General features: G+C 45.0%; 1 protein-coding gene across 1 annotated transcript; it reads right to left on the bottom strand.

The window, feature by feature from the left end:
- Positions 1-1,048: 1,048 nt before the first annotated feature.
- On the bottom strand, positions 1,049-6,094 carry lrrc4.2 (leucine rich repeat containing 4.2). Its single transcript, XM_035797763.2, has 2 exons — positions 4,758-6,094; positions 1,049-4,527 (listed from the first exon to the last, which is right to left on the bottom strand). Exon 2 carries the CDS (start codon positions 4,402-4,404, stop codon positions 2,341-2,343), a length of 2,064 nt encoding a protein of 687 aa, XP_035653656.1. The 5' UTR covers positions 4,405-4,527; positions 4,758-6,094; the 3' UTR covers positions 1,049-2,340.
- Between the last annotated feature and the right edge of the window lie 4,716 nt (positions 6,095-10,810).

The raw sequence follows: 10,810 nt of genomic DNA, 5'->3' as shown, positions 1-10,810 counted from the left end.
AGTCATAAAGAATGCATGACAACACCTCGTCCCCCTCAGGAGGCTGAAAAGATTTGCCATGGGACCTCAAATCCTCAAAACATTCTACATCTTCACCATTGAGAGCATCTTGACTGGCTGCATCACCATTCGGTATGGCAACTGCTTGACATCTGACTGCAAGTTGCTACACAGTGTAGTGTGTATGGTCTAGTAAATAACTGGGGCTGAACTCCCTGCCATCCAGGGTGGTGTCAGAGGAAGGCCTTAGAAATTGTCAAAGATTCCAGCCACCCAAGTCATAGACTGTTCTTTCTGCTACTGTACGGCAATTGTTACAGATTCACCAAGTCTGTAACCAACAGGACCCTGAACATTTTCTACCAAACCATAAATAGTTTGTTAAATAGTTAACTAAATAGCTACTCAGACTATCTGCATTGACCCTTTTTGGACTAACAATTCTGCTACTATTTACTATCTATCCTGTTGCCTAGTCACTTCACCCCTACCTATATGTACATATCTACCTTAATTACCTCACACCCCTCTACATTGACTTGGTACTTACCCTGTGTATATAGCCAAGTTATCATTACTCATTGTGTATTTATTCCTCATATTCCTCATATTATTATTTTTTTGTTATCTGTAAGCGGAAGTAAGCATATCACTACACCTGTTGTTAACAAATCATGTGATCAAAATTTGATTGAATTTGATTTGATTTAGAGCATAGAAATAGCATGGACCTCTTCTTCTAAATTCCAAATCAATCCTGACCCCTGCTCCCTTGGTACTGATATACAGTACATCTGAAATGATTGGATAGGTGCAAGCGATATTGCAAAGAAATCAACAAGTTTATCAGAAGGCAAAGTGAAGCATTTGTCATATTGCTATATCTGGACCTTTCAGATCTACAGAAGTGGCTACGGGGTAGAGCTCCATTTGGAATTCAGAATGCTTTCTGTTCAGTGTCTGTGGACTGACATGCTAACAGGCTTACCAGCTAATATCGCCACACTGTGAGCAAGAGGGAAAAGGAAAAGAATGGCACGGCAATGTGTCCGAGTAGAGAAATACAAACCAAAGGTTTTATTTATTTTTGCATCCTTATAGCCTCCCCATAATGCTCGAAATAATACCTACAATAAGGAAAATAAAAAAAACGATTTCACTGTTTCAATTACGTCCACAGAGAAACAAGCCCAATGTCCAGACATTCATTTCATTTCAACACCACTCCTTTTTTTCTTTCAAAAGCAGATCGGTCAGCAAACCCCAGTCGTTCTGCACCACATGTCGGTATCTGTGAGGGATTACCAATAGAAGAGCTCTTACAGAGAGCAGGCAAATAACTGCTTTAATGCATCACTACATTAACCCAAAACACTACACATGCTATTAAGAAGCATGTCGCAACCCAAGGAAAGGAAAATAAATATAAAACATAATGCATTATGCAACTGAAATCTGCATGAAGTAATCACACCAAATCACCATTCAAAATAGCCTGTCCTTCATCTTAGCCAAGGGGACCTGGGATAAATCAAATGCAATCATACTAAATGGGTTTAGATTCAGTAACATAAAAAAGAGATGCTTTTAGAAAGACGTGTAGTTTCGCTCCGATAAACAAAGGGTTAAACCTTAGCTGCAGAAATCCACTGCAGTCTGAAAACATTTGGCTGATAGCGACTGAACAGCAAAATCTACACTCTTCTCTCCACAGCTCTCCCTCGACAAATGACTCTCTGTCAAGATTTTGCTTGGTTGTGGCTGTTGGTTTTCTTAATCCTCCAGTCTTTTATTGCAACGTTTGGCACAGTACGAATTGGTGCTTTAACAAGCTTAACCTGTGGAGACTGATCTGATGTTAGGGCTTGTTGTTCTATAAACTGGTGTGGGTATAAAGGGGTTTTACTGCATTCTAAATGGTCAAAATAACAGACAGAACAGTCTTCCTCAAGACAGCTCCCTCAATCAATCATCATATAGGCTACCCCCACTGATCTCAACATCTCTCATTTTTAAATAGCAAGTTACAAGTTATTAGAAAATAGTTTAAATTGTACTTTATTTTTTTTAAATATAATCTTCCACCACCGTCCTCATAGTATATTTATTTTATATTTTTTATATTTCTATATTTATGTATAAGCATGTACAAGAGAGAAAAAACTGTCTCTATTTTGCACTCTGTACAAAATAAAGTTACTGTCTTCTTTGTGCATTCTATTGCATGGACTGGTGAGCAGAGAGAAAAGGAGGAGAGGAAGGGGTAAAGTCAGATACATATAGAAATCCACTGAGTTAGATCCACACAGCTAGATCCACAGTAAGGCCAGCATGAGTCCCCTAGATCTGGGTCTCTTGGACCTTCTCCTTGGTGTGAGTTGGCTTAATGACATACGGCTCTGCGATGGTGCTGATGAGGCTGTGGTGCTGCTGATAATACTGGCGGTTGGAGGAGCGATGCAGGGAGTTTCCCAGGTTGTTATGGGTCCAGTGAGCCCCGTAGGCAGCTCTGTCCCTGTCCCTGTCTCTGTGTCTGTCCCTGTCTCTGTGGGAGGACGATGAGGACGACGAGATGTATTCCTTATTGAAGACGGTGCTGTTGTGTTCCAGTAACATGGGCAGAGCCAGCCCAGTCTCCTCAGACCCACTAGAACCTGATCTGGCCGATGGAACCTGGGGAAGTTCTTCGTCCATCTGGATGATCTCAATGGTCCGTGCCGCTGCCACCGTGCTCCGCTGCTGGTGCTGCTTACGCAGCTTGTAGAAGGCAATCAACATGGCAGCAGCCAGGAGTGTCACCGCAACGAAGCAGCCAATGATGATCTTGGTTGTCTTCATGACCTCATCCAGGCTGGGGGGAGGGTGGATGGGGCCACGGGCCGTGGGGAGAGATATCTGGCGGGGGGTCTGGGTGTTCTGGAGCAACACAGTGGGTGTGGAGATGAAGACGGGCTGGAACACGGAGGGCGAGGCTGGGATGGTGGGTTTGGGTTTGGGGATCTCCTCTACGGTGGGCTCCAGCACCTCCACAGTCAGTGTAGTGAAATAGGACAGGTTGGAGGTGTTGAGTTCGGCGTTGCTGACATTCAGGTAGGCCGAGGCATTGGAGTTACCCGCCATGTTAGTCACCATACAGGTGTAGACGCCTGTGTCCGATGGCAGAACGTTGGAGAAGTTGAGTGTTCCGTCGTTAAGGACAGAAATCCGAGGGTGAGCCGAGCCATGGGTCAGAACGGTCCCATTAGGAAGCAGCCATCGGACCGATGACATGGAGGCTGTGCGACACTTGAGTTCAGCCACTCTCTCTGCAGAGATGTTGAGGTCCCTGGGAGCATCCAGGATGAAGGGAGCAGAGCACTGGAATGTGGTCTGGTCCACCTCCACCAGGTATCGTCCTCTCATGTGGGCAGGGGAGTGGCAGCGGCCGCAGCAGGTGGAGTTAGTGGGGATGTACTCCCTGAGCCACCAGGACAGCCAGACCACATCACAGTCACACCTCCAGGGGTTGTGGTGGAGATGAAGTTCCACCAGGTACTGCAGCGGGGCAAAGAGGTCATGGGGGAGAGACGACAGGTTATTATGGGCTAGATTCAGTTCCACCAGCGCCGTAATGTCATCGAAAGCATTCCTCTCAATCACGGTGATCCCAGAGTTCATAATCCAGAGTTTCTGTAGGGAGCACAGGCCACGGAACGAGCCAGGCTTCATCTCAGGGAAAGTGTTCTCAGACATCTCCAGCTCCTCCAGGCCTGTCAGGGGTGACAGGACAGGCATCTCCATAAGGTTACACATCCCCAGATTCAGGTACTTGAGGTTCTGCAGGCCCTCAAATGCCCCATCAGAGATGTAATCCAGCCTCCTGAGCTCGCCCAGGTCTAGCCTCATCAGAGAGGGCACCCTGTTGAAAGCATAGGACGGGATGCTCTCGATGGGGTTGTTCCTCAGCCACAGCTCTCTCAGCTTGGACAGGTACTCAAAGGCCCCGCTGGGGATCCCCGTCAGTCTGTTGTCAAACAGCTCCAGGGTGTTGAGGCTGGTCAGGCCATTGAAGGCCCCCACCTCAATCTGCCTGATGGCGTTCCTGCCCAGCTGCAGCACCTCAAGATGGTGTAGGTGTCTGAAGGTGTCAGCTTGGATGGTTTCGATGCTGTTTTCCATCAGGTTGAGGTACCTGGTGTTGGTGGGGATCCCGGGGGGCACCCTGACCAGGCCACGGCGCGTACACACCACCTTAGCAAGCTGGTTGGTGCAGGAGCACACCGCCGGGCAGTTCTGGGGGTTAGAGGGAGCACCCAGGCCGACAGGCTGGTACAAACTGAGAGCTGGCACCATGGTGAGGGCTAGCAGGGTGAGCAGGACTGCGTTCCAGGTGGGCTGCAGAGAAACCTGGCCCACAGGACTCATGGTTCGGAGGACTCTTTTTCAGCATGGTGGGGGGAGACAGACGCTAGAGGAGGACACACCACCCTCCTACCCTGGCTGGAACAAGGACAGGGCTCGCCACGCCATCGACGGGACTGGGAGACGCTACGCAGAGACAGACAGGGAGAGAAAGTGAGAAAGAGAAAGAGAGAGGGAAAGAAGAAAAGAGAAAGAGAGAGGGAGAGTAATAGAGGGGAGGAAGAGTCAGAGTGAAAGAAGGAGAGAGGGGGAATAGAGGGAGAAAGAGAGATTAATGTGAAGGCAGAGCAGCAGCAGAAGCAGAATTCTTTGCAGTGATAAAAACAAACGGTTGAAAACCAGGATCAATCACCTACCTCATTAGTTCTGAAATGGCCTGTTTCTCTTCCTTTCCGAATACTACGAAAACCAATCACAAACCACAGCCGTGTAGTTCACTTCAATGGAAAATCCGAAAAGTGAAAAATATATTTAATTTCAATTCTTCTCCTTCTTCTGGAATGTGGTGGTAATGTCCCTGTGTTAACCAATGGAACAAGATGTCTCCTATTAGCCCGTGGTGAGAACGGAGCAGAGCGGAGTGGAGCAGAGCGGAGTGGAGCAGCGTGTAGAGACTACAGGCTCGGTGGGAAAGGACAGGCCGTGTGGGTTAAGCTAAGCAGGTGCCTGGCGTCCCCCAGCCCCCCTCCTCTCCCCCTCTCCCTGCCTGCAGCCGCAGACACACAGCCCCCTCTGTTGACGAATCAAACTGCTCCATCACGCAGTATAAGCCAGATACACTGAGCAGAAGGGAAAACATTACAGAATAAAAATTATAAAAAATCCCCCGTTTTGGCAGGTCCTCGTGCATGTGAGCGTGTTCCTTTGTGTCTGTGTGTGTGAGTGTCGGCAGAGAGCCCTCCGTCTCTGTGACTTTGCCGACGGCTAGCTTGTGCCTGATTAGCCCCGCTCTGATGGATGGAGAAAGAGAGAGAGGGAAAAGCTAAAGGACTCCTGATGCAGTCACCCCCCTATTCTCTCTTTTTCTCTCTTCTCTTCTGGTCCTCTCCCTGCGTTGGTTTGCCTGGCTGTGTCTATAGCAGCTGCAGCCTGCCGCGTGCAGCATAGTTAGCAATAATCCAGCGATTCCTCCTGGGGGTGCTGCTGGTTAGAGAGGAGGGAGGAGGAGGGGAGCGCAGTGCTGCCGGAGCTACGCTTTAGAGAGAGAGAGAGAGGAGTAGATGCCTGTTGTGTGGATGCGATGGTGGCTGTGAAGGGTATATATCTGTAGCTGCTATCCGTAAAATGAGCCAGGAATGGGGTGCTCCTGGCCTGGTGCCCTCTCCCCTGAGGTGTGTGTCTCCTGCCGTATCCCTCTGTCTGTCCTGGTTGTCTACAAGTTGATCCCCAGGGCTGAGCTCAGGACTGAGGGCTGTAGGTATATGAGGTGAGGTAGCAAGTTGTGGCAGTTAGCTCTCTGTGTGGCAGAGAAGCTCCCGACTGGCTGCTGGACTACTGCAGTAACCACTGTGGAGGAGAGAGATAGGAAGCGAGAGAGGGGGAAAGCAAAAGGGAGAGTGAGAGAGCGGAAGAGAGAGAGGAGGCACACAAGCAGGCAAACAGGCATGACACCGTCACAGCATCAGCAGCATTCCAATCCCCATCTCCTCTTCTCTTCTTGTTATTTATTCTACAGCCTCTCTTTTTTCCCTGTGTGTGTGTCTTGAGAGGAGCTAAGACTGTCTCTGCCCTTTCCCTTTGTCCTTCAGTGGGAACATGAATGTAATGCTGACGCACTCCTCTCCTTCTCAGCCGTGGCTCAAACAGCCACACACACACACACACACACGCGCACGCACGCACGCACGCACGCACGCACGCACGCACGCACGCACCCACGCACGCACGCACGCACGCACACACACACACACACACACACACACACACACACACACACACACACACACACACACACACACACACACACACACACACACACACACACACACACACACACACAGCCAGCCAGGCTCAGAGCAGTTCATTGGTTTGATGCAGTGTTCCTTCGTATTAACAAATTCACCCCCCCACTCCCTTCTCTCTCTCCCTCTGATTTTAGTATCTCTGTTAACTCTAAACCCTCAGAGTATTTATATGTGTTTCTTCCCCCTCCCTTCTCCTTCCCAGAGCACAGAGCACAGTACACCAGTGCTGCTGTACAAATACATTGTATTGTATGTATCAGGCAGTTTTTCCCTTGTAATTCATTATGCCACTAAGTATTAACCACATGCATGATGGCCACAAGACCGAACAATATGATAGAGGTGCTGTGTGTGTGTGTGTGTGTGTGTGTGTGTGTGTGTGTGTGTGTGTGTGTGTGTGTGTGTGTGTGTGTGTGTGTGTGTGTGTGTGTGTGTGTGTGTGTGTGTGTGTGTGTGTGTGTGTGCGTGTGTGTGTGTGTGTGCGCATGCGTTGGGGGGGATCTCTGACATCATTGAGGCTGGAGTTGACTGCTTCTCTCTCTGCTGGATAAGATTCTCTCTCCTCCTTTCCTTCTCTCATTTCCTCTCTACCTCCCCTCATCTCCCAGATAGACCTAGAGGGGAAGAGGGAGGGAGATAGATGAGGGATGCTAATGCACAACATTTTCAGTGAGAAGGAATGAGGAAAAGAGAGAGGTTGGAGGGATGAAGAGAGAGCAGAGCTGATAACGCTGGATTATATGTTATTTGAATGCAGGAGAAGGAGTCTCCCTCCCTCTCTCTGCCTTTAGTTAATGGCCACCTTCCTCCCTCTCCATCTCTCTTTCCATCTTCCCCTCTCTCTCTGCTGGTGTTCAGACTCGCTCCTGGGGGTGTAGTAAAGAGCTGTTAATTTCACACCAGAGCAGCGCTGCTGCCTCATTTTGGCATACAGCACATATAGCCAATCATATACACCGCTTCGTCAATTCCTTTTTAATTCAAGTCTATTTAGGAAATGAATTGGACATGATTTGAATTGAAAATGCCATCATGTGAAGAGGGTATTGTAGAACCCACGCTCCATGTCCAATCAGTTTTCTGAATTCACTTTAAATTGAATGGAGCTGGACTGGAAGCAGGGGTATTGAACACTTTAAAGTAGGGCACCAGGGTTAGGTCAATTCCATTTTAATGCCAGTCTATTCAGGAAGTACGTTAAAATTCCAATTCCAATTCTCTACAATGATTTTCAATTAGATGTTTTTCGTTGACTTTTTGAATTGAAAAGAATTGAGCCCAACCCTGTAGGACACTGTTCGCTTCTAATTCTCAGAGTAAAACACTCAACGGAAAATATGAAACATTAACCTGTGTTGTGTGTAACCAAGTGTATTCTGCCCAGGTCAATATAGCTGTATTCATGTTTCCAGCACCACAAGTATATATACTCCAATTTAGGCACTCCTCCTTCTCTCCAATCCTTACATATTTCATGGTTTGACAGGAAGACGAAGTGATAGGGTAATAAACCATCTCACTTAAGGGGATCTGACCTGACCTCAGCCCCCTTGACGCTTAATCCAAAGCTCTCCACCCGTATCCCCTACAGCAATCCTGTGACTTCCTCCCATCCACCCAACACATTCCAAAGCCATCTGGCTCCTGCAGATAACCATTAACATCTGATGTAAAAACCAGTCCATATCACTCCTTAGATACGGTGCTTCTGAGTATAACAATGTTCCAAATTTGACCCAGAATCTAACAACACTAACACACTTTGTCTAGATGGGGCTCAACTAAGCAGTGTTGGTATTTCTACACACTCACTCTCCTCTCATGTGCACACTACTTACAATGTCTAATGTAATTCTGTAATGTATAATGGTTTTGTTATTATAGGCTACTATAAGATGGTATAGGTCATAATCAATAAATAAAAAAGTCACAATATGGTGCGTTGGATATGACAACTACATGCCGTTTTCAATGGATTGTTAAATAAATGTAAACTATTTGTTTTCAATATCATCATCTCTTGAAATGCATAGTCAGAACTATACATTTCCGATTGTTACACATTTAGCTCTATCGTCAGAGTTAAACAGCAAGTAACTTAAAACTTATTTGGGATAGGGGGCAGCACTTTTGGATGAATAGCATGCCCAGAGTAAACTACCTCCTACTCTGTCCCAGATGCTAATATATGCATATTATTATTAGTATTGGATAGAAAACACTCTGAAGTTTCTACAACTGTTTGAATGATGTCTTTGAGTATAACAGAACTCATATGGCAGGCAAAAAGCTGAGAAAAAATCCAACCAGGAAGTGGGAAATCTGAGATTGGTCGTTTTTCAACTCATTCCCTATTGAAGATACAGTGGGATATTGGTAATGTTGCACTTCCTCAGGCTTCCACTAGATGTCAACAGTCTTTAAAACCTTGTTTGATGCTTCAACAGGGAAGTGGGGGCGAATGAGAGGGGAATGAGTCAGAGGTCTGCCAGAATGCCTTGAGTTCGTGACGCTCGTTCACATGAGAGCGAGCTCTGTTCCATTGCATTTCTACAAACAAAGGAATTCTCTGGTTGGATTGATAAAGATTGATTCTATACTTCATTTGACATGTTTCTACGGACTGTAACAGAACTTTTGACTTTTCGTCTGCTCCTAGTGTACGCGCTTCGTGAGTTTGGATTTGTTTACCAAACATGCTAACAAAAGGAGCTATTTGTACATAAATGTTGGACATTATCGAACAAAACAAATATTTGTTGTGGAACTGGGATTCCTGGGAGTGCATTCTGATGAAGATCATCAAAGGTAAATATGAATATTTATAATGTTATTTCCGACTTCTGTTGACTGCACAATATGGCTGATATCTTTTTGGCTTGTTTGGGCTCTGAGCGCCGTACTCAGATTATTGCATGGTTTGCTTTTTCCGTAAAGCTTTTTTGAAATCTGACAGCGGTTGCATTAAGGATGAGTGTATCTAAAGTTCCATGTATAACACTTGTATTTTCATCAACATTTATGATGATTATTTCTGTAAATTGATGTGGCTCTCTGCAAAATCACCGGATGTTTTTGAAACTACTGAACATAACGCACCAATGTACCATTGTATATGTATTTTTTATATAAATATGAACTTTATCGAACAAAACATACATGTATTGTGTGACATGAATTCCTATGAGTGTCATCTGATGAAGATCACTATTTCTGCTTTTTGTGACTCTCTTTGACTGGAAAATAGCTGTATTTTAAACATAATTGCTGTGGTGCTTTCGCCATAAAGCCTATTTGAAATCGGACACTGTGGTGGGATTAACAAGAAGCGTATCTTTAAAATGGTGTAAAATACTTGTATGTTTGAAGAATTTTAATTATGGGATTTCTGTTGTTTTGAATTTGACGCCCTGCACTTTCACTGGCTGTTGTCATATCGATCCCTTTAGTTGGATCTCAGCCCTAAGAGGTTTTTTAAGGAATTAAAGATTACAATGCTTGTCTTTCATCCTTTGGTTAAATATACTTGGATATGTAGTGTCAGTGTTTGTTGTTAGCATGTCATGCCTACGTTTGCTAATCTTGCCAATGAAAAAAAGTAATTAAATTAGTTGACAATATCAGTCAGTTTTGTGATGACTGAGCCACCTTTTTTCCCAAAATGTTATTGAAGGTGCTCCAAAGTTTTTTACTATCATTCTTTAGGTAATTTATCTTTGTTCCATAGTGTAGTTTATTCTTCTTTTTATTAAGTTTAGTCACATGATTTCTCAATTTGCAGTGCATTTGCCAATCGGTTGTGCAGCCAGACTTATTTTATATTCCTTTTTCCTCATCCCTCTCAACCTTACCATTCTTAAATTCCTCATCAATCCACAGTTAAATGTCTTTACAGTCATTTTCTAGATGGGTGCATGCTTATTAGTAACTGGGATAAGCAATTTCATGAATGTGTCAAGTTTGCTCCTCATTACACAGCCCGGACCAACAAATATTATTTACATCAACAACGTAGAAATCACTACAAAACATAATGTATGATCTCTTAGACACTATACTAGGTCCAGGCTTTGGAACTTTGACTGTGCTGTTCAAGAGGAAAAGATATTACAACCAAATAGTTGGCAATGGTTTTAGTGGAGCTGGGAGTCTACTTGCCCCCCAGCGGCAAATTAAACGCTCTGCACTGTATTGTGATATTTTATTGATAACGATCTTTTGTAATAATACCACACCGAAATGGTATTGCAATGATGGTGTTATAATTGTGTAATTATATAAACACTGTGGTTGTGTAATAATTCTCTGTTACGTAAAATACTAGAACATTTTGAAGTACACTACATAACCAGAAGTACTGTATGTGGAAACCTCTTCATCGAACATCTCATTACAAAATCATGTGCTTTCCACTAGATGTTGGAACATTGCTGCTGGGACTTGCT

This window comes from Oncorhynchus keta, chromosome 22, assembly GCF_023373465.1.
Source record: "Oncorhynchus keta strain PuntledgeMale-10-30-2019 chromosome 22, Oket_V2, whole genome shotgun sequence".
Taxonomy (NCBI): Eukaryota; Metazoa; Chordata; class Actinopteri; order Salmoniformes; family Salmonidae; genus Oncorhynchus; species Oncorhynchus keta.
Note: the sequence above shows the minus strand (reverse complement) of the source record. Positions and strands in the feature narration are given on the sequence as shown.

What these genes read in the sequence shown, in the direction of transcription:
- lrrc4.2 (XM_035797763.2), bottom strand. Translation starts at nt 4,404, where the DNA reads ATGAGTCCTGTGGGCCAGGTTTCTCTGCAGCCCACCTGGAACGCAGTC.